Source organism: Anabrus simplex, chromosome 11 (genome assembly GCF_040414725.1).
Source record: "Anabrus simplex isolate iqAnaSimp1 chromosome 11, ASM4041472v1, whole genome shotgun sequence".
Taxonomy (NCBI): Eukaryota; Metazoa; Arthropoda; class Insecta; order Orthoptera; family Tettigoniidae; genus Anabrus; species Anabrus simplex.
Genome location: NC_090275.1, coordinates 128,788,746 through 128,812,423, shown reverse-complemented (window position 1 = coordinate 128,812,423; position 23,678 = coordinate 128,788,746). Strand labels below are relative to the sequence as shown.

At 38.7% G+C, this 23,678-nt stretch overlaps 1 protein-coding gene across 2 annotated transcripts in view; it reads right to left on the bottom strand.

Annotated features, from left to right (window-relative positions):
* shtd (shattered) overlaps positions 1-23,678 on the bottom strand; it is a 786,765-nt gene that overhangs the window by 469,986 nt on the left and 293,101 nt on the right. For both annotated transcript variants that reach the window (XM_067155551.2, XM_068229717.1), the window contains exon 12: positions 8,670-8,880. In XM_067155551.2, coding sequence (XP_067011652.2) covers positions 8,670-8,880 — 211 coding nt within the window. The remainder of the gene's footprint in view (positions 1-8,669; positions 8,881-23,678) is intronic.

Below are 23,678 nucleotides of genomic sequence, written 5' to 3'. Positions count from 1 at the left end.
AAAGCAGCTGACCTCTGTTTTTGTTATGTTTGGTTTCAGTCGCCAGGTTTTAAAATAATTACCAATTCTGCAGAGATCTTTGCTCCAGCAAAATCACCAGACTGGGCTGCCAAACAGATGTTGCCAGCGTATATAAACTTCCTAGCATTAGTTGAAGGTAGATCTGAAGAGCAATGGGGCCAGTACCGATCCCTGTGGTAATCCGTCACTCAGTTTGTAAGTTTTACTTATTTTGCCGTGTAGGTGTACTTCAGTCATTCTATTAGCCAACATATTGGTCTTAATGGCAGATTGTGCTGAAAGCCTGCAGTCTAATATCTTGGAACATGAAAAGAGGTGCAATGAGTATGGTATGAAAATTAGCCTCTTGAAGACTAAATTGATGTCAGTAGGTAAGAAATTCAACAGAACTGAATGTCAGATTGGTGATATAAAGCTAGAACAGGTCAATAATTTCAAGTATTTTGGTTGTGTGTTCTCGAAGGATGGTAATATAGTAAGTGAGATTGAATCAAAGTGTAGTCAAGCTAATGCAGTGAGCTCGCAGTTGCGATCAACAGTATTCTGTAAGAAGGAAGTCAGCTCCGAGACGAAACTATCTTTACATTGGTCTGTTTTCAGACTTTGCTTTACGGGAGCGAAAGCTGGGTGGACTCAAGATATCTTATTCATAAGTTGGAGGTAACAGACATGAAAGTAGCAAGAATGATTGCTGGTACAAACAGGTGGGAACAATGGCAGAAGGGTACTCGGAATGAGAAGTTAAAGGCTTTTAGGCATGAACTCTATGGATGGAGCTGTACGCATAAACCAGCTTCGGTGGTGGGGTCATGTGAGGCGGAATGGAGGAAGATAGGTTACCTAGGAGAATAATGGACTCTGTTATGGAGGGTAAGAGAAGTAGAGGGAGACCAAGACAACGATAGTTAGACTCAGTTTCTAGCGATTTAAAGATAAGAGGTATAGAACTAAATGAGGCCACAACACTAGTTGCAAATTGAGGATGGTGGTGACGTTTAGTAAATTCACAGAGGCTTGCAGACTAAATGCTGAAAGGCATAACAGTCTATAATGATTATGTATGTATGTATGTATGTATGTATGTATGTATGTATGTATGTATGTATGTATGTATGTATGTATGTATGTATGTGTGTATGTAAAATTGATACTGAAATGCTTCCTGTCACAGCTGATACCGACATCTGTTCCAGTCTGATTTTAGAACATCTTTCCGTTTTAGAGAATAAACTGCAAGAACATTTTCCTTCCCTCGACATGAATGAATGTGACTGGGTTCACAATTCCTTTGCTTTTACTGCGGAGGACACAAAACATCTACTATTAGAAGAGGCAGAAGAACTGGCCAAACTTCAAGCCAATCAAACTTTGAAGCTGAAATTTAGAGAAGAAACACTAATTCATTGAAAAGATTGCTCTAAGTGTCATCAGAGCATGTTCTCACCGGTTGGTGGGACGGAGAATTGGAACTACAGTGTGCTTGGAAATGTAAATTTTAATTTTTTTTGCAACTCTGGACTCTACTGGAATTTTATGGAAACATCAAGAAACATTGAACTGTATGAACATTTCAACATGCAAAAGTGTTTTGAAGTGGTTTTTTTTAAATGTAGTTTTTATGTAATCTGATGTAAAATTTGTAATGTGATTTATTTTGGAGCATCCTGTACCTGTACCAAACGTGTGGTTTCCTATGATGAAATTTTGGTGTTGTAATCGTAATGTTCCAGAACTTGTGTAATTGCTAACGATGTTAAAATTACCATATATGGTAACGAGATTTCCTATTGGCAAAAGGTCCAGGAATCTAGGGTAAGTTTGATCTTATTGGTTGATTGTAATCGGGCCATTTCTGGTCTTCTTGCCGGCTTGGGAAAAATGATGTGTGAGCTCGGGGTCTTTTCCATCCGACCGCCGAAGCGAGCGTTCGCGCTCGAGGGCTGCTGCCCTCGGGAATTCCTGCCTTTCCGAAGTAAGTGTTATTTCAGTGTTTTTGCAATGTTATTCTCAATGTTTTCCGGTTTCGTTTCATTTAGTTTAATTCCTTTTGTGTTTCATTACTTCTTCGCTTAATGTCATCTTAAAAGTTTAATTTGATGAGTCCGAGTTTACCCTAGGTTCCAATTGCCGTACTTTCAATTCTTTCATCCATTAAATACTTTCGCTTTAAACTATACCTTTAATGTAGCATCACCTTCATTGTTAAGTTACTTAAATATGTCTTGTGTCCATGTCGTGGAACTGTATTTTGTAAAACTTTCTTGTCATTTCTAATATAGTTGAGCTAGAGGGTGTTTCTTGCAAGTCTTTTCTCCCCCATAACGTCATACGTTTGCATGGACCTCAGTAGGGCTTCCCAGCACGTTCCACATCCTGTCTTAGTTGTCATTTTTAGGCCTGTAAGTGTTCCCTGTATTTGGTTTATATGAATTCTCCGCCACTGCGTCATATTTCTACCTCCTTATTTATATCCTTAAGTATTATTATATTATTTCTATATCGTTATTATTATTATTATTATGGTAACCGTATTTGCCGAAACCGCGGTTACATTTGATAAATAATAATAATAATTAATATAACCAGTAATAAATAAGATAATACTTAATAATATAAATAAGGAGGTAGAAATATGACGCAGTGGCGGAGAATTCATATAAACCAAATACAGGGAACACTGACAGGCCTAAAAATGACAACTAAGACAGGATAGTGGAACGTGCTGGGAAGCCCTACTGAGGTCCATGGAAACGTATGACGTTATGGGGGAGAAAAGACTTACAAGAAACACCCTCTAGCTCAACTATATTAGAAATGACAAGAAAGTTTTACAAAATACAGTTCCACAACACGGACACAAGACATACTTAAGTAACTTAACAATGAAGGTGATGCTACATTAAAGGTATAGTTTAAAGCGAAAGTATTTAATGGATGAAAGAATTGAAAGTACGGCAATTGGAATCTAGGGTAAACTCGGACTCATCAAATTAAACTTTTAAGATGAAATTAAGCGAAGAAGTAATGAAACACAAAAGGAATTAAACTAAATGAAACGAAACCGGGAAACATTGAGAATAACATTGCAAAAACACTGAAATAACACTTACTTCGGAAAGGCAGGAATTCCTGAGGGCAACAGTCCTCGAGCGCGAACGCTCGCTTCGGCGGTCGGATGGAAAAGACCCCGAGCTCACACATCATTTTTCCCAAGCCGGCAAGAAGACCGGAAATGGCCCGATTACAATCAACCAATAAGATCAAACTTACCCTAGATTCCTGGACCTTTTGCCAATAGGAAATCTCGTTACCATATATGGTAATTTTAACATCGTTAGCAATTACACAAGTTCTGGAACATTACGATTACAACACCAAAATTTCATCATAGGAAACCACACGTGTGGTACAGGTACAGGATGCTCCAAAATAAATCACCTTACAAATTTTACATCAGATTACATAAAAACTACATTTAAAAAAAAAACACTTCAAAACACTTTTGCATGTTGAAATGTTTATACAGTTCAATGTTTCTTGATGTTTCCATAAAATTCCAGTAGAGTCCAGAGTTGCAAAAAAAATTAAAATTTACATTTCCAAACACACTGTAGTTCCAATTCTCCGTCCCAATAACCGGTGACACATGACATATCTTTATTAATAGAGTTTTTAACAAGATATCTGTGCATACAGGGATTTTTGGCACTGACGTGCATTGAAAATAAGACATACTGGTAGCAGTATATATAGGGCAGGTTCACAAGCCTGGCATGGAACCTTGGTACCGCCATCTCTTTCTGTAGACCGAGAATTACAGGTGTGTTTGTCTGCGATTCCTCCCCGCATTGAACAGTTGTGCAAAAGTAAACAAGCTCACATTTCACACTAAACTGCAACAATAGTCTAATATTATTGACAGAGCATCTCATTTTTTTAGTTCTTACTGCATGTAAGCTTACGCCCTTATGTAATTTTAATAAATAGTATTAATAAAATATTGAATACACAAGCAATTTTTTCGCGGCACAGTCCAACAATTTCACGCACACTAGTGTGTTGCAGCACACCCTTTGAGATCCAAGGGGAGCCATCGCATTATGACCACCCCAACACAGGAACGTTTGAGAGAAAACAACCAAATCAATATACATATTACAATCTAAAAGGATTATCAATGGAATAAAAGTGAATGCAGGTCTTGGAACTATCATCAGCACTGTTGTTCTTTGAGTCATCAGTCCATAGACTGGTTTGATGCAGTTCTCCATGCCACCCTATCCTGTGCTAACCTTTTCATTTCTACGTAACTATTGCATCCTACATCTGTTTGTCATATTCATACCTTGGTCTACCCCTACCGTTCTTACCACCTACACTTCCTTCAAAAACCAACTGAACAAGTCCTGGGTGTCTTAAGATGTGTCCTATCATTCTATCTCTTCTCCTCGTCAAATTTAGCCAAATCGATCTCCTCTCACCAACTGTTGTTTATAAGTTTCATTTCCGTATTGATAGATATTACTTCACAAAAACAATATAAATATAAGTCACCACCTTATCATAACAAAATTTATTCACATTCAGCTAGTAAATATGGTCAAGACAATATGGACAATGCCACGCACCAAACGAAAGTCTTCATAAAACATCTTTCTAATTCCGATATCAATGTTTGAAGTGAGCAAATTTCTTTTCTTAAGAAAGCTCTTCCTTGTTTGTGCTACTCTGCATTTTATGTCCTCCTTACTTCTGCCATCGTTAGTTATTTTACTACCGAAGTAACAATATTCATCTACTTCCTTTAAGACTTTGTTTCCTAATCTAATATTTCCTACATCACCTGCCTTCGTTCGACTGCACTCCATTACTTTTGTTTTGGACTTATTTATTTTCATCTTGTACTCCTTACCCAAGACTTCATCCATACCATTCAGCAACTTCTCGAGATCTTCTGCAGTCTCAGATAAAATAACAATATCATCGGCAAATCTCAAGGTTTTGATTTCCTCTCCTTGGAATGTGATTCCCTTTCCAAATTTCTCTTTGATTTCCTTTACTGCCTGTTCTATGTAAACATTGAAAAGGAAAGGGGACAAACTGCAGCCTTGCCTCACTCCTTTCTGGATTGCTGCTTCTTTTTCAAAGCCCTCGATTCTTATCACTGCAGACTGATTTTTATACAGGTTGTAGATAATTCTTCGTCCTCGGTATCTGATCCCTATCATCTTCAGAATCATAAATAGCTTGTTCCAATCAACATTATCGAAGGCCTTTTCTAGATCTACGAATGCCATGTACGTGGGCTTGTCCTTCTTGATTCGATCCTCTAAGATCAGACGTAAAGTCAGGATTGCTTCACGTGTTCCTACATTTTTCTGAAGCCAAATTGATCTTCTCCCAACTCAGCTTCAACTTGTTTTTCCATTCTTCTGTAAATAATGCGTGTTAAAATTTTGCAGGCATGAGATACTAAACTAATGGTGCGGTAGTTTTCACACCTGTCAGCACCGGCTTTCTTGGGAATAGATATAACAACATTCTGCCGAAAATCGGATGGGACTTCTCCTGTCTCATACATCTTGCACACTAAATGAAATAACCTTACCATGCTGGTTTCTCCTAAGGCAGTCAGTAGTTCAGAGGGAATATCATCAATTCCAGGTGCCTTGTTCCTATTTAGGTCACTCACAGCTCTGTCAAACTCTGACCTCAAAATTGGGTCTCCCATTTCATCAGCATCAACAGCCTCTTCATGTTCCAGAACCAAATTATCTACATTGTTACCTTGATACAACTGTTGGATATGCTCCTGCCATCTTTCTGCTTTGTCTTCTTTCCCTAGAAGTGACTTTCCATCTGAGCTCTTAATATTCATGCACCTAGATTTCCTTTCTCCAAAGGTTTCCTTGATTTTCCTGTATGCAGCATCTACCTTTCCCAGGACCATACAGCCTTCGACATCCTTGCACTTCTCCTTCAGCCATTCTTCCTTAACTACCTTGCACTTTCTATCCACTTCATTCTTTAATCGCCTGTATTCTTTCCTGCCCTCTTCATTTCTAGCATTCTTGTATTTTCGTCGTTCATCAATCAGGTCTAGTATCTCCTGAGGTATCCACTGATTCTTAGTTGATCTTTTCTTCCTTCCTAACTTTTCTTCAGCAGCCCTACTGACTTCATTTTTCATGACTCTCCACTCTTCCTCTATTGTGTTTCCTTCAGCCTTTTCATTTAGTCCTTGTGCAACATGTTCCTTGAAACAATCCCTCACACTCTTTTCTTTCAACTTGTCTAGATCCCATCTTTTTGCATTCTTTCCTTTCTTCAATTTCTTCAACTTCAGATGGCATTTCATGACCAACAAGTTGTGGTCAGAGTCCATATCTGCTCCTGGGAAAGTTTTGCAATCCAACACCTGGTTTCTGAATCTATGCCTAATCATAATGAAGTCTATTTGATACCTTCCAGTGTCTCCAGGTCTCATCCACGTATACAGCCATCGTTTGTGGTGTTTGAACCAAGTATTGGCAATGACTAAATTATGATCAGTGCAGAATTCAACCAGCCGACTTCCTCTTTCGTTCCTTTGTCCCAATCCAAATTCTCCTCTTGTACTACCTTCTCTTCCTTGGCCTACCACTGCATTCCAGTCTTCCATCACAATTAGATTCTCGTCACCTTTTACATATTGTATTAAATCTTCTATCTCCTCATATATTCTTTCAATTTCTTCATCATCCGCTGAACTAGTAGGCATATAGACCTGTACTATTGTGGTGGGCATTGGTTTGGTGTCTATCTTGACGACAATAATTCTTTCACTATGCTGGTCGTAGTAGCTTATCCGCTGCCCTATTTTCTTATTCATTATTATACCAACTCCTGCATTTCCCCTGTTTGATTTTGTGTTGATAATTCGGTAGTCGCCTGACCAAAAATCCTGTTCTTCCTGCAAACGTACTTCACTTATACCAACTACATCTAACTTTAGCCTATCCATCTCCCTTTTCAGATTCTCTAACCTACCACAACAATTCAAACTTCTAACATTCCACGCTCCGACTCGCAAAATGTCAGTATCCATCTTCCTGATGATCGCCCCCTCTCGTGTAGTACCCACCCGGAGATCCAAATGGGGGACTATCTTACCTCCGGAATATTTTACCTGGGAGGAAGCCATCATCAGTACATCATTCATACAGAGAGAGCTGCATGTCCACGGGAGGTAGTTACGGCTGTAGTTTCCCGTTGCTTTCAGCCGTGTAGCAGTATCAACACAGCTAAGCCATGCTGAGTATTATTACAAGGCCGTATCAGTCAATCATCTAGACTGCCGCCCTTGCAACTACCGAAAGGCTGCTACCCCCCTTTCGATGAACCATTCCTTAGTCTGGTCTCTCAACAGATACCCATCCGATATGGTTGCACCTGCGGCTCGGCTATCTGCATCGTTGGGACATGCAAGCCTCCCCAGCGCGGCAAGGTCACATGGTTCGCAGAGTAGGTCATCAGCACTAACACATAAATAAGATTAAAATCACAACATAAATGCAAGTGAAAGAAATGAAAGCAGTGTTGATACTCTCTCTGCTCTGGCTGCGCTAAATGTAAGTAGCAGTATATATAGGGCAGATTCACAAGTCTGGTGTCTCCAGCGTCAGAATGAGAAAAGTAGCTCATTTCTCCACGTTTCAAATTGTGATGGCACAGAACCTTGGTACTGTCATCTCTTAAATGACATGGTTTACGAGCTGCTCTCGTGCTGCCATTGTGAGCACGTATTGAAAGTGGCACATTGATGGGCAAACAACGATGCGCTGTCCAGCCGTATGTTGACAGCGGCTCGTTGACACCAGAGACCAGCGGACGCAGTCGTGCATTGTTCAAAGCGACCTCAGGGCAACGTTTTGAGAAATCACCAACAGGTACAACGGTGATTACCAAACCAATGTTTCATCAAACATTCCCGCAGACGAGACTGCGGATTCATAATTAATGATTTTCATTCTGTGCTAATATAGACAATACATTGAAGAAAATTGGGGAAGGTGCTCCACCTAACCAACACTTCCATACACAGGGAGAAATATTTGTTTCATATTCTTAGACCAGTTTCAGTAGCCATAGTACCATCTTTGCTAACAGATGTGAGAAAATTTTAAATAATAAATTATCACTAATAAGAAAAAAACTTTTAAAAACTAAACATACCAAAACACATTAAACATTACCATGAGTCCACAAAGTGGATAAAAACTTAGTCAAGAAACACAATTAAAATCAATACAAGAGCATTAGAGGTACAACATGTGCTTGTTATGTAGTGGAACCACACTTGTGAACGTTTTTAAGTGAGACTTTGATGATCACTGATGAAGAGAATGTATATTGTTTTCAAACATGTGGAATGAATAAATAGTTTTAATAGTAAACAGTGAGATTCAAACATAATACTATTTTAAATAGTTTTTTATAGGTTTATGGCCCTGTATTTTGGACAAGAGAAGTATCAGTAGTTAAAACACTAACAAACAAAAATTTACCACAAAATTCTACATAATGTGACTTTAACGCAATGAGATGTGACCAGGTGAGTTTGCAAATTTTTCCCGTAATTGGCAACTGCTAGAGAACATAGGCCTTACCGAGTACAATGCCGATAAAAAGCTGCCATTCCAAAGCAGGACAGATATCCTGACTTCCAGGAGCATTCCTCGCAGCGTACCAACGCACCAGGAGCTGCATGGCCAAGTCTCTGGGCAGCACGTGCTTGAGGACGTTAACGGAGGCCAGCACCAGCGGGGACGAGCACAACTCGGGCAGGGAGATGCGGAACAGAGAGCCATCGCTCAGCACCTGTGAGATAGGAATAAAGCTGTGAGACTGCAGTCACTATAACGTAAAACAAAAGCTATTTCTTGTAACCTTAAAAAAGGTACATATATTTGATGAAACTAGTTTCGGTCTCACGAGAATCAAAAGACATGAATTATAGATACAATTTATGAAGCAAGCATCTGTTGTTGATATTCAGTGTTAAACACTCATCACGATCACATGTCTTGTGTAAGTTCTCAGTTTTCTTCCAATTTGAAGATTGCACTTCACAGCAGACCAGGTGAAACACTTAAAATACCAGCACTTGAAAAATCTTCTAGAATTCAGTTCAGCTGAAACAAGTGTGAACAGAATGATGTTGATGGGAAAATGTTGAGATGTTCATTTGTTTCCAATATGGATCATTGGAAAAGTTGAAGGAAAAAAATAGAGCTGAGTTGTAGATGGGAGAGTTGTAGTCTAGCCTGAGGTGGGGTATGGTGGGTGGAGTTTAGAATACTTAATTTCTTTTAATTGAAAATTGGAATTAATATATCAAATAAAGGGTTTTGTTTTTCTGATATCTCATTAAGGTTGAAATTGGGATTAAAGAATTGATCCAGGTGGATGAAATAATTTTAATTTTCAAAGGTAATGAGCAGAAAGCCCTTATTAACCATTTTTAAATTTTTAAGATTTTTAGAATTTGATCAATATTTGTGAATTTATGGTTTGAATCCATCATATGTTTTTCCATAGTTGAAAATCTATTATATTTACATGAATTTACATAATCTAAGTACCTCGTGTAAAGTTTCTACCTGTTTGGCCAATATAGGTGGACGGACAGCTACTGCATTTAAGCATGAACACCTGATCTACAGAATTTTTTTATTATTATTGTTAATTGAGTTTTTGTTGTGTAGAACTGATGCATTATTACTGTCTGTTTTAAAAGATATTTTTATATCATGTTTTTTGAAAATGTTAGAAATTTGGTGTATATGTGGATTATTAAAAGTGAAAGTGGAACATAAGGTTTTGTTAATTTTTCTTCTTTAGTGAGAGTAGTGGAAAGTCGATGTCTGACTTTATTTATTATTCCTTCAATGAAATATTTATTATATCCGTTGGCCTTGGCTATGTTTCTGATGGCATTTAATTCATTAATAAGTTTTTTTTTTTTTTTTTTAACATTGTGATATTGGGTGCACGATGAACCATGTTGGCAGCACATTTGTGGACTTGTGGATGTAAAGAGTCTTGATGAATGGTGTTTATCGTTTGTGCAGGTTTTCAATAAATATTGTAGCTAAGGAAATTGTGGTGTCTTGAGATAGTTAAGTCTAAAAAATTGATTTTATGTTCGGTTTCTGATTCTAGAGTGAATGTGATATATGGATCAAGTCTGCTTAAGTTTGAAAGGGTGGTGGTAGCGTCGACTAACTTCTCATCCATTATAACAATACTATCATCTATGTATCTGCCCCGAAATTGAATGTTGCTGAAAATATTATTGTTAAAAATTCTGGTATGTTCTAAATTATTGAGGTAGAATTTCAGCTAAGGTTCCATCGCTAGACCATTTTGTTAGTACACTTAAGAAAATTGAAATTGCAACACCATGAAGGCATTGGTCGTTTGTGTTGATTTTCAAGATATGGAACGATGCCATGTAGGTATGTAAACGATCAAAGTTTCAGACCCATTGGATTATTGCTACAGGTCTCCCCACGTGATTGGTTGCGGGGGAATCAACTCCAGTATACAGACTCTGGTGTAGCGTAGTTGACTTGCAGTCTGTGCAGTGAAGTGTTCCGCGTCAAACATGCCTCGCCGACAGAGAAGAGCACGCTATCAACAACTGTCGCCGTATGAGAGGGCTTGGATAATTGGGCTGTATGAAGCTGGATTATGGCTAAGGACAGTCGCTGCACGTGTTGGCTGACAGGCATGTACGGTACGTGTATGGCAGCAGTGGTCAAATGAAGGTACCCACACTCGTAGACCTGGCACAGGCCCAGCGCGACAGACAACTGTGAGAGAGGATCACCGCATCATTCGGATGGCCCGGATGGAACACCATGCAACAGCAGCGCAAATTCGAGCAGCTGTGGCAACCCATGTTACACAACAAACAGTTGGTAATCGCCTGCGTGCAGCTGGCTTACGAGCCCGTTTCCCTGCAGAACGTGATCCATTGACCCCACAACAGCGACGTTGTAAGGCTGGCCTGGTGTCGAGAAAGATCGACGTGGGTCGACGAATGGCTTAGGGTTGTCTTTAGCGATGAATCGCACTTCTGTCTTGCCCGCAGTGATCGCTGGAATCGTGTGCACCGACGTACCGGGGAGAGGGGCTGCCCAGATCTTATTGTCGCGAGGCACACAGGGCCAACACCAAGCATTATGGTCTGGGGAACTATTGGCTTTAATGTGAAATCACAATTAGAGCTTGTTGAGGGCACTATGCCTGCTCGACAGTACGTTGATAGGGTACTCAATCCAGTGGTTGTCCCTATGATGGCGAAAATTGCTAATGGGATGTTTCAGCAGGACAATGCCCGGGTTCACACTGCACACATCTCCAGAGAAGCTCTCCACGACATCACAACCGTAGAATGGCCCGCCAGATCCCCGGACCTCAGTTCTATTGAACATGTGAGGAACATGATGGGTCGACAACTGGCCAACCGTCCTCAGCCACCCACAACTCTGGAACAACTGACCCGTGCAGTGCAGCAAGCATGGGCCACAATTCCTCAGAAAACGATTCAGGGCCTTATTGACTCCATGCCTCGACGAATTCATCAATGTATTGCAGCTCGTGGTGGGCACATCTTGTATTGATTGTTGTCCAAACTTGCGGTCAGAGGGACCTAAAAGTGTAATCATCGAAGCACAACCGAACACTCGTCCTGCATGTTCAATTGCAGCAATGTAGCACCACTCCTTCTGGGTGTTGCAATTTCCATTTTCTTTAGTGTATATAGTGTTTTTAAAACTAAAATAATTAAAAATACGGTTCCTAGAAGGAAACCGTAATTTAATTTCATCGATTTCTCCTAAAGGTGGAAAGCCACTAGGTGGCCAACGGCACAGGATGGGGAAGGGAACGGGAAACCACTCCATTAAAGACCTCAATGGGTATCCCAAGCACTGGCTGGTTGTGAACCTTGGGGGACCCGCCTATGTCGAGTAAGTGTACCTGCTAAAACTCAAGAAATACTTGGCTGATGGACTACCTGATATACATTATAACCAGAAAATCCTATTCTAATAGGAGGGGTGAGGGTGAGTAACTGGTGGTGCAGAGTACCACTTTCCCACGTAAACAAATACATAAGGAAACATGGTATTCGTTGACGTAAGACTGCAGATCAGATAGATCATATACTAATTGATAACAGGCATAGAAGGTCCACAACTGATGTCAGTTTACAGGAGAGCTGAGATGGGATCTGATCACAATATAATTGCTTCTGTTAAAATTAAATTGAAAACCTCATGTAAGCCACAGATTGAAGAAAGATGCAAAGTTGCCACTGAGAAACTGAAGCAGGAGGATGAAGGATTAAAGTATAATGTGGAAATTACGAACCGATTTGATATTCTGGGAGAAGACATTGATAAAACAAATGACCAGGTTTGTGGAATAATGCAAAACAAATGACAACAGTACCAATGAAAGTGATACCAAAAGGTGTTATTAACAAAACGATGAGGCACGTCAAGATGCAGTTAATGAAGCGGCAATATGGCGTAATAAGTGGCTTAATTCGTAGAAAGAAAAAAGTCTACCCGAGACAACAAATAGAATGAATTCAAGATGACTACAGAAACAGGAACATCCACAAGATGTATGGAACTGTCAACACAATTAAGAAAGGATTTCAACCAAGATTGAGTATTACAAGAGTTAAGTCTGGAAATTGAATTGCTGATCAGCGCAAATTATTAAATTACTGTCAGCAATACTTTGATTCCTTGCTGAATTGTGCAGATCCAGAAACCTGCATTGGTTAAACCATCTAGTTCCCCATTAGAAGAGCCATCATATCAAGAGATATTACAATTATACGTTTAAAAAACAATAAAGCTTCAGGTAGTGACAACATTCCTGCTGAGCTTATTAAATATGGGGGAGAAAGATTACACAAAATACTGTAACCGTGGAGGGACAATTACGGTTATCACAATAATAATAATAATAATAATAATAATAATAATAATAATAATAATAATAATAACAACAAAACAACAACAACAACAAGGTAAAACCAGTAGTAAATAATATAGGCACTTAATAATATGAATAAGGAAATAGTAAATAATGCAATGGCGATGAATTCCCATCGAAACGTGACAAGTATCCTACGATACGCAATATTAAACCAAATACAAGGGAACACTTACAGGCCTAAAAATGACCACTAAGAAAGGATAGTGGAACGTGCTGGGAAGCCCTAATGAGGTCCATGGGAACGTATAACGTTATGGGGGAGAAAAGACTTACAATAATACACCCAACAGACAAATAATTATTAAGGAAATGAACATACAATTATAAATGAATAAATAAATGAACTGCGGATTAACTGATACTTGAGATACAAACAAGAGATGTGTAAGTGAAACAATTAAGGTCTTCGATCACGAACAAATTTTGACATAGAGATTCAGAATTTACAGAATGAAGGGAGGCAACCTCGAACGAAACAAAATTAATTACACAATTCAAGAAAGTGTTACCGTTACTTACAATTACAACTAGATTTAGAAAAGAAGGTCTGCCTCTGAAAGCAACACGTTGCGGACTAGCATAATCGCTAAGTCATATAAATGCTCTATTTCGGAAAATGTGGAAAACTAGAGGAAACTCCGGCACATGAGATGAACTTCTACATAATTACTGAATTTACATTAAGTGGGAATAAGAATGCATTTAAATAACATACTGTAAGGCAAAACAAAGCGTTTACCTTTGGCGGTCGACGACCCATTGCGGGACGGGCGCTAAACACGCCCGCCCGCTGTGGTGATCCAAATTCAAAGACGCGGACAAAGTGACTCGCACCCGCGAGGAGCCACAAACAGGAAATAGAGTCATATAAATGACCAATAGCAACACTCCAGTTTGCCACATTCACCAATAAAAACAGTTGTACTTTTGACCAATGACAATGATGTTCTAGAATTATGCTTTCTGCAGAATTTGCATCTTCGCGGATATTACAAAACGACAGGAAGGGCCACTTACACGTGGCACACCCTGCCTCACAAGTCATGTATAAAATTTCCACATCCCTTTCCATAGTTAACAAAATAATACAATTTAAATCAGGAAATGTAAATACCTAGGTCTCTTTGAACATAAATCATCTTCATAGTCCATTTCTTCATAGGCCTAAATGTGTAATAATTTTTAAATAAGAAAGCTTCATACAATAATTTGCTTTGCACAAATTCTTCAGTTTTATAAATATTTTTGTTTACCTAAAATGATGACAAGACAAAAATTTACATTTACATAATATTACATAATAAGGACTTCTGTTGCTTCACTGATTTCTGCTCACCAACGGCCACAAATACATATATAAGATTATTCTAACGCTGAAGTTATTCCAAAGGAATAGCAGGAATCACTTATTGTCCCAATTCATAAAGGAGGGGATAAGGGAGAACTTGAAAATTACCGTGCCATATCTCTCATTCTTTTACAGCATTTAAAACCATTTGCTGAAAATGTTATAGGGGACTATCAGAACGGTTTTCGTAGTAACAGATCCACTACAGATAACATATCTGCAACTAAGACTATTAATGATAAAGTGTGGGAACACAAGGAGTTGGTTCATTATCTCTTTATAGATTTCTTCAAGGCATATGATTCAATCCAGAGAGAAGGGCTGTGGAACATCATGATGGAGTTTGGCTTTCCTATAAAATTAATTAACATGTGCAAACTGTGTATGGATGGTAATGTTAGCTATGTTTTGCTCAAAGGTAGAAAATCAAGTTCCTTCCAGAATAAAACTGGATTGAGACAAGGGGATGCATTATCTCCTCCTCTATTCAACATTTCACTGGAGAAGATTATCACGAAATTAGCTCTTGTACCTGCTGGCATCATATCGGGGAGACAACATAAAGTCCATGCATATGCAATTGCTCTTATTGGCCACAATGAATTAGAAATTAGGCAGTTATTTGTGGAACTAGAGGAAATGGCAGCAAATATTGGCTTACAGGTGAATGATAAAAAGACATTACATGGCTGAACAGAGACCGAATCATGAGGAGGTTGACAGCTTGCCTTTGAGGATTTGGAAATATATATTTAAAAGAGTAGAGGTGTTTAAATCTCTTGGTGTATTAATCGATGAGCAAAACCGAAGACAACAGGAACACCAAGCTAGAATTAAGAATGCAAATAAGGCATTTTACTCTACTGTCCCCGTCAAATTTGGTCAATAATAAGCTTAAAGTTACAAGCCAGCCTTATGAAATTTTATTATTTGTCAAGGGCTAGATTCTGTCATCAGCAAGCTGTTCTCCGTGTGCATAAGCTGGATTTTACCAGTTCTGAGCATAGCAAGTATTGATCCGATGTTCAATCAAGAGAAAGGGGAAGGCCACGTGACCAACAGGTTCCCCGAGGCCAGCAGCGCGCATGCACAGTGAGCAAGTACAGAATTCTAGAATAGTTGTAGCCAATAAAAGGAGATACTGGTGAACCAATATCCGTCATTCAAAACGACACACCCCCGAGCCAGAAATTATAAGACTTCGTGCACACATTAGATCACTCTCTTACTTACTTTTTCGCCATCTGGACAGCTGACTACATCGTGAACTACATCGTACTTGTCTTAAATTTACGAACAGCAGCCTACTCTGCTACTTGGGACATTAGTTATTGAGAATTGAACATTACTGTGTGGCAATTTGAGTTTAAAGACACAAGTTAAGTGTAATACTCAACGCATTAATGGAATTTCAACTGGATCGTGCACATTTTAATGTCTGTTGTTTTAGTTACAACTAAACTCAACTTGAACGTGGCAAAGACCCAGCTCAACGGATATCGTCAACAACAACAACAAGATGGATCCTGTGTTATCAAGAAATACATCATTCTCACTGTGGGACGTCAACTGCTGTGTCACCATGAAATGCTAAATATGTAAGGCGATTCTAGCAGGGAAAAGGTGAACGAGATGGAGGCGTCGGAATGGTGAAGACATCAACCAGGAATCAAACAGTATCTAACATTGAAGTACCCATTTATTGTACAATATCCTTCTTATTTGTGTAATAACTAGATTATCTTTCTTCTCTAGATAGTAGTTCTGTTAGTACTTGCTGTATTTAGATTTATTTCAAACTTCCATTCTTAAAGTGGCGAGGTAGACGAGTTACCTGTGTGATCGAGGTTTGTGAACTCTATTAGAGTAGTTTGATGTAGTTGTACTTTTGAATGGATTCTCAATTGCAGGTCTACATCTAAAAATAATTGACCTCACATTAAAATTTGACTTAGATTACATGTGATATTTGAGATACTGTGAAATGGAACTGCTTGTGATTTCAATGATTAGAGTTGAATTGAGTTTCATCTATGGTTGTTCTATAATTCTTTAGGATCGTGTCAACCATTTTCAAGATAATTTTGAGATTGCTGATAGGTTTAATAATAATAATAATAATAATAATAATAATAATAATAATAAACTTCCCACTAAAACGCCCTTCTACATCGGCACGCTAAACGTAAACACACTCCTACAAGTAGGCAAACTTCTCAGATTACCATCAGAATTAGATCAGCAAAAAATCCAGCTACTCGCCGTACAAGAGATCAGACTCACTGAGTCGGAGACGTCAGAATATGGTAACTACCGCATTTTCAAGAGCAAAACTACACGAACAGTAGGAAAAGCCACACCAATGTTAGGCATGGCCTTTTTCGTACACAAAAAGATCGTGAACTCCGTAGAAGAGATCATACCCATAAACAACAGACTAATGACCTTACGACTTCGCTGTGCAAATCGCCACTACACCTTCGTAAATGCCCACGCACCCACCAACGACTGCAAAGATCAGAAACAAACAGAAAACGTCTGGAACAAACTTGAAACAACACTCATCAAAATACCTGAAAAAGACACCATCATTCTCCTCGGCGATTTCAACGGTAAAATTGGTAAAGAAAAGTGCTACAGAAAAACCGCAGGAAGATTCTCAGCACACGAAAAGACCAACAAAAATGGCAAATGCCTCATCGAGCTCTGTCAACAACACGGCCTGGAAATCATGTCAACATCCCTATGGAAAAACCCCAATAAGCTCTTCACATGCGAATCACCCAACACATGCTGCGGCAAACACCAGATCGATCATGTCGCCATCTCCTTCCCAGCACAAAAAGAAGTACACAACGTTCAAGTCCGCAGAGGAGCCAACACTGACTCGGACCATCATCTAACAAGAATCAAAGTTAAATTTACCCCAAAACGCTTCTACCAGAAATCCAAGGCAAACAAAAAATTGGACACAGCACAAATAAAAACATCAAATCTCCGGGAAACATGGGGAAAAATCCCAGCCAAAACTTGGAACGAATTCCACGACAAAATCATGAAGAGTGCATCAGAGCAAATTCCACTACAGAAAAAGAGCAGACACCCGTTTTGGAACACCGAATGTGACCAAGCCATATAAAAACGCATACCAGAAGTTCATCAGCAACCGTACACCTGAAAACGAAGAAAAATTCCACGAAGTCTGCAGACAGACCTCTAAACTCATCAGACAAACCAAGAGGAAATACCTGGAGGACCAACTGAAGTCGGCCGAACAGGACTTCCGCAACTACAACACCAGAGATTTTTACAGCGTCTTCCGCAACAGATTAAATGGGTACACGCCCAAGAACCTCTGCTTCAGAAAACAAAACGGAAAATTGGCACTCACAGATGACGAAAACACCAAGGAACTTGCGAGATACTTCGAGTCACTACTCAACTGCCCAGAACCAACGGAGAGGTTTCCACTTAAACCCCACCCGAACTGAAACCCAGACTCATCCCCATCTACACAAGAGGAAATACACCGACACATACAACGACTGAAAAACAACAAGGCATCCGGAGACGACGGCATCATAGCAGAGCTTCTTAAACATCTAGGAAAGAATTCTCTCCAAGAACTCACACAAATCATACAAGAAATTTGGACAACGGAAAAACTACCAGAAAATTGGACAAACGCCCTCCTCGTTCCACCTCACAAAAAAGGTGACCGAACAGATGTGAACAATTACAGGGGAATTTCCCTGGTGCAAGTCACATACAAAATCCTCTCTGCAGTCCTCCTCCAAAGAACACAGGAACAACTAAAACCACTCATAGGCGAATACCAAGCGGGCTTCAGGCCCCACAGATCCTGTGCAGAACAGATACTCAACCTGAAAACCATCTTGAAACTACGACACACAAGAAAACAACCCACAATCTGTACCTTCGTGGACTTCCAGAAAGCATACGACTCCATTGAGCGGCAATCTCTCTTCCAAACACTGAGTGAGTACGGACTGGACAACAAGACTCAAAAAATCATCAGACTAACTCTCACCAACACAACCTCCCAAGTAAAATTCATGGGAAATATATCTGAAAATTTTCAGATAAAAACTGGTGTCCAACAAGGAGATGGACTCTCCCCACTACTCTTTAACATAGCCCTGGAAAAAATCATGAGGGAATGGGAACAAGCTCTAAAAGCTCAAGGAAATTGGCAACCATTAAGTATGACAAGAAGACATGTAAAAATCTCCTATCTCGCTTTCGCAGATGATCTCGCGATCCTTGCAACAAACGAACAACAGGCAATCAGCCAAATCGAAACCCTCAAGAAATGCTCAGAAAAATTCGGCCTACAAATCTCCTTCTCAAAAACCAAGGTCATGTGCAACCACTGCAGCCTCCAGAATTTGAACACGAAATTTGGCACAATCAAAAAAGTAACGGAGTTCCGATATCTCGGAGAAATTATAGTACCAACAGGAAAAGAACAGAAGGCCCTCGAGGTCCGCATCCAGAAAATGAAGAGAGCCCTCGGCCGAACGCAAAACATTTGCAACAAAAAATGCCTTTCAATCCTCACCAAAATTCGACATTACAACACTGTGATCAAACCTGAAATACTATACGCGAGTGAAACACCGGATCTCCACAGGAAAACAGTACTCGAAGACATCCTGAAAGAGGAACGTAAAATCATCAGAAAAATTCTCGGCCCAAAACTGACTGACGAAGGATATAGACTGCAATCTCATACAAAAACCGAGGAGCTCTCAAACCTTGCGGCCGACATCAGAAAAAGACGCCTGAAATTTTACGGACACATCAAACGCCTTCCAGAAAACAGACTGACAAGAATCTTACTTGAGGCAACAGAAAACATCAAAACAAATAGGTGGACAACGGAAATCCGCCAAGACCTGGAAAAATCAGGAATCAAAGTGGCCGACATCGCTAACCGAACCTGCTACAGAACGAAAATCAACAAGTGGGAAGTAGAGTCAGAGAGAAACCACAAGAAGAAGACAGGAGCTAAGTGGACAGAAGAACGAAGAACCACGATGAGAGAAAAACTGAAGGCTGCCTGGCAAAGAAGGAAATGCATAACTTCTAAGTGAGCTTTGCGTGATCAGTTTTCTGGTCTTTTTCGCATCTAATAATAATAATAATAATAATAATAATAATAATAATAATAATAATAATAATAATAATAATATAATAATGAAATTTAAGTACGAGATCGGGTTAAACAGTGACTTAACAGCCATGAACCATAAATAGAGTTAGTATATTCTCGATGAAGATATTTAATGTGCTCGATTAGCAATGCGCCAGGAATATTGGTCATCCCGAGGGATATAATTATAATAATTTGTGTCTTTGGAACACAGTGAGTTAGTACAATTTGGAGCACGTGTTGGATGCATATCTTATGTGTAGGAATTAATAATAATTAATTGAGGCTCACGGACCCTGTGTTAGTAACCTAAGATGACCCACCTGATTGTGATGATTATTTATTTCCATCATATCTTCAAATAATATTCTGAAACTAGGATAGATCGTTGTTGTTCTTAAATAATTTACTCAATAAAAGTGATAACTCTGATTCGATCGCAGATCATAGGCTAAAGATAAAAATTTCATTGTTCCGTATTGAAATTATTGATGTTAAAAATTAAATAACTGGAGGTTCAACCTATTCAATACTCAAAAGAAACAAACGTAGCAATCACATTTCTATTTAAATGGGACCGGTTTCGACCTTAGTCTAGGTCATCATCAGCCATAAAAAACATGTAAAATGTTTAAGAATGTTGGAGGTCAGTTTTTCACTGTTAGGCACAAAGACACGACATCACATTCTGTTCTGCACAAAGTCACAACATTAACAATCAACTTGCGAAGATCAAAAAGGCTTGAATTCGCAGACGAACAGATCTGTAGATGAAAGCCGCCAGCTCCCGGTGACTACGTGACACACTCAAGGTCACGCGCTGCGGCCAAACACCAAAGTAGAGTGGAGAACGTTTCGAAGGTCCAGAACCTGTCACGGCTGCGGGAAGCCAAGTACGTATATAAAAATGTACGATGCCAATTAGTATAACCGAATGAGCACCCGTACTCCAGCTAAGATCTTGGTAAACAGTTGATTTGAAAAAACAATTGTAGAGAGAAGAAAAAAATGTAGTAAAAAGCGCAATATCGGAAAACAAATGAAAACTTATATGCACAGTGCGCTATTTTTTTTTTTTTTGAAGTAGTCGAAGTTGGCGCAAGACAAAAATTTTTGAAAGAGGAGAATAAATTAAACGAGGAAGAGTGATAGTGAAATAAGAGAAAGAATAAAAGAAATTGAAGTTAGATGGTAATGAGGAAAGATAAGATAGGGAAATGAAGGAGGGGTAGTTTAAGGTGGGTTAGGAGGGTGGGTTATTGGAGGTAGAAAATGTGGGTGGGAACTATGTAAGACATGGAAAATAGAATTGGGGTTTTGGAATTTGGAATTTTTGAGAAGAAGAATTAGGAAGTCAAAAAGGATATTGGGTTTTTCAGAAATGTCGTTTAAATTGAAATTAGGGTTGAAGTACTGGTCAAGGTGGATAAAGCAATTTTCAGTAATGTTTAAGAGGGGGCCTTTGTTAATGATTTTAAGTATGTTTATGTCATTGTCAATACTGGTGAAATTATGTTTGGAGTCTTGTATGTGCTGTCCTATGGCAGAGAATCTGTTGTATTTAATGGCGTTGACATGTTCAGAGTACCTGATATGAATTAAACACCATCCGCAACATTGCTAAATTTAATGGCTTTAACAACTCCTTCATTAACCGCATCATCAACAAATTCAAACACCGTCCAAAAACCACTTTATCTAAAGACACAATAAAACCAACTGCTTTTTCCACCTTCACTTTTACTCAGGATGCTTATAAAATAACTAATATCTTTAAAAAACATAATATGAAAATTTCTTTTAGAACTAACAATAGAAGTCTTGATATCTTACACAACTCTAAATCTCTAAATAAGTCTAATGCCTTTTCTAAATCTGGTGTATACAGATTTAAATGTAACAACTGCAGTTCCTCCTACGTCGGACAAACTGGCCGCAACTTCAATATCAGGTACTCTGAACATGTCAACGCCATTAAATACAACAGATTCTCTGCCATAGGACAGCACATACAAGACTCCAAACATAATTTCACCAGTATTGACAATGACATAAACATACTTAAAATCATTAACAAAGGCCCCCTCTTAAACATTACTGAAAATTGCTTTATCCACCTTGACCAGTACTTCAACCCTAATTTCAATTTAAACGACATTTCTGAAAAACCCAATATCCTTTTTGACTTCCTAATTCTTCTTCTCAAAAATTCCAAATTCCAAAACCCCAATTCTATTTTCCATGTCTTACATAGTTCCCACCCACATTTTCTACCTCCAATAACCCACCCTCCTAACCCACCTTAAACTACCCCTCCTTCATTTCCCTATCTTATCTTTCCTCATTACCATCTAACTTCAATTTCTTTTATTCTTTCTCTTATTTCACTATCACTCTTCCTCGTTTAATTTATTCTCCTCTTTCAAAAATTTTTGTCTTGCGCCAACTTCGACTACTTCAAAAAAAAAAAAAATAGCGCACTGTGCATATAAGTTTTCATTTGTTTTCCGATATTGCGCTTTTTACTACATTTTTTTCTTCTCTCTACAATTGTTTTTTCAAATCAACTGTTTACCAAGATCTTAGCTGGAGTACGGGTGCTCATTCGGTTATACTAATTGGCATCGTACATTTTTATATACGTACTTGGCTTCCCGCAGCCGTGACAGGTTCTGGACCTTCGAAACGTTCTCCACTCTACTTTGGTGTTTGGCCGCAGCGCGTGACCTTGAGTGTGTCACGTAGTCACCGGGAGCTGGCGGCTTTCATCTACAGATCTGTTCGTCTGCGAATTCAAGCCTTTTTGATCTTCGCAAGTTGATTGTTAATGTTGTGACTTTGTGCAGAACAGAATGTGATGTCGTGTCTTTGTGCCTAACAGTGAAAAACTGACCTCCAACATTCTTAAACATTTTACATGTTTTTTATGGCTGATGATGACCTAGACTAAGGTCGAAACCGGTCCCATTTAAATAGAAATGTGATTGCTACGTTTGTTTCTTTTGAGTATTGAATAGGTTGAACCTCCAGTTATTTAATTTTTAACATTAAGATCATAGGCTAAGTCGAGTGTGTTAACAGATTTAGGTTTATGTACTTGACTTTACTGATATGATCATGTGTAAAAATAATGAACTGATAAATTTGCATCCAGGATTAGAGTGTAAAATAATGTTACCCATGTGTGAATGAATAGAGTAGTTAGCCAGATGTTCATTTTTCACATAGTGTTTTAATCTAGTCATACACTGACCGCGATGTCAAAAGTGTTGGTTCAATGGAAGTGCTTAAGGAAATATTACTGAGATTATAACAACGTAAAGACTAGATTTAGATTTCATTTCTTTTAAATTTGATTCAGACGAGAGATCACGTAGTTAAAAAAACGACAAAGGCAAAGGTTTCGAATACTGAGTGGATAAAAGTTAATTTGTACTAGATTGCATATCTGACAAGTAAAATCAAGGAGATAATAATAATAATAATAATAATAATAATAATAATAATAATAATAATAATAATAATAATTGTACTGGGCGGTACACCTCCACGCCGCTAGTTCAAATATTGCGCCAATTGAAACTCCTCTACAGGAGAAAGTCTGAACTTTAAAAAACTGTATCAACTCACTGTTTCTCCGAAGATGGCTCTGTGTAAATTTTGATGTGTTTTTGTTGGTCACTGATCAAGAAATGTGGACGTTCTCTACCAGATGTGTCTACAAAAACTATGGTAATACACTCTGGTGCAATGGAATGAACTTTCTTGAAGAAATTTTGTATTCATAAGTTTTGTCTTTACTAAATTTTGTTCTGTCATTTGTGGGTTGGCAATATAAATCCTTTCTTTCCGCCTGTTTTGAATGTAGCCAATCAGGAATTTCTGTAATTAATTTTCCACCAATAAGGTGTTTCTTCCTCGTCTTGTGTATTAGTTTTTACTGTTATCGAATAAACGTTTGTGGGTGGGTTGTTATCATTCATGAAAGGTCTCGAACTTTCCACGAGGGTATAAAAACTGCTGGTTTTCTTGTCTCCTGGCCACTTCAGTAACATCTTTCTTAGTGTGTGG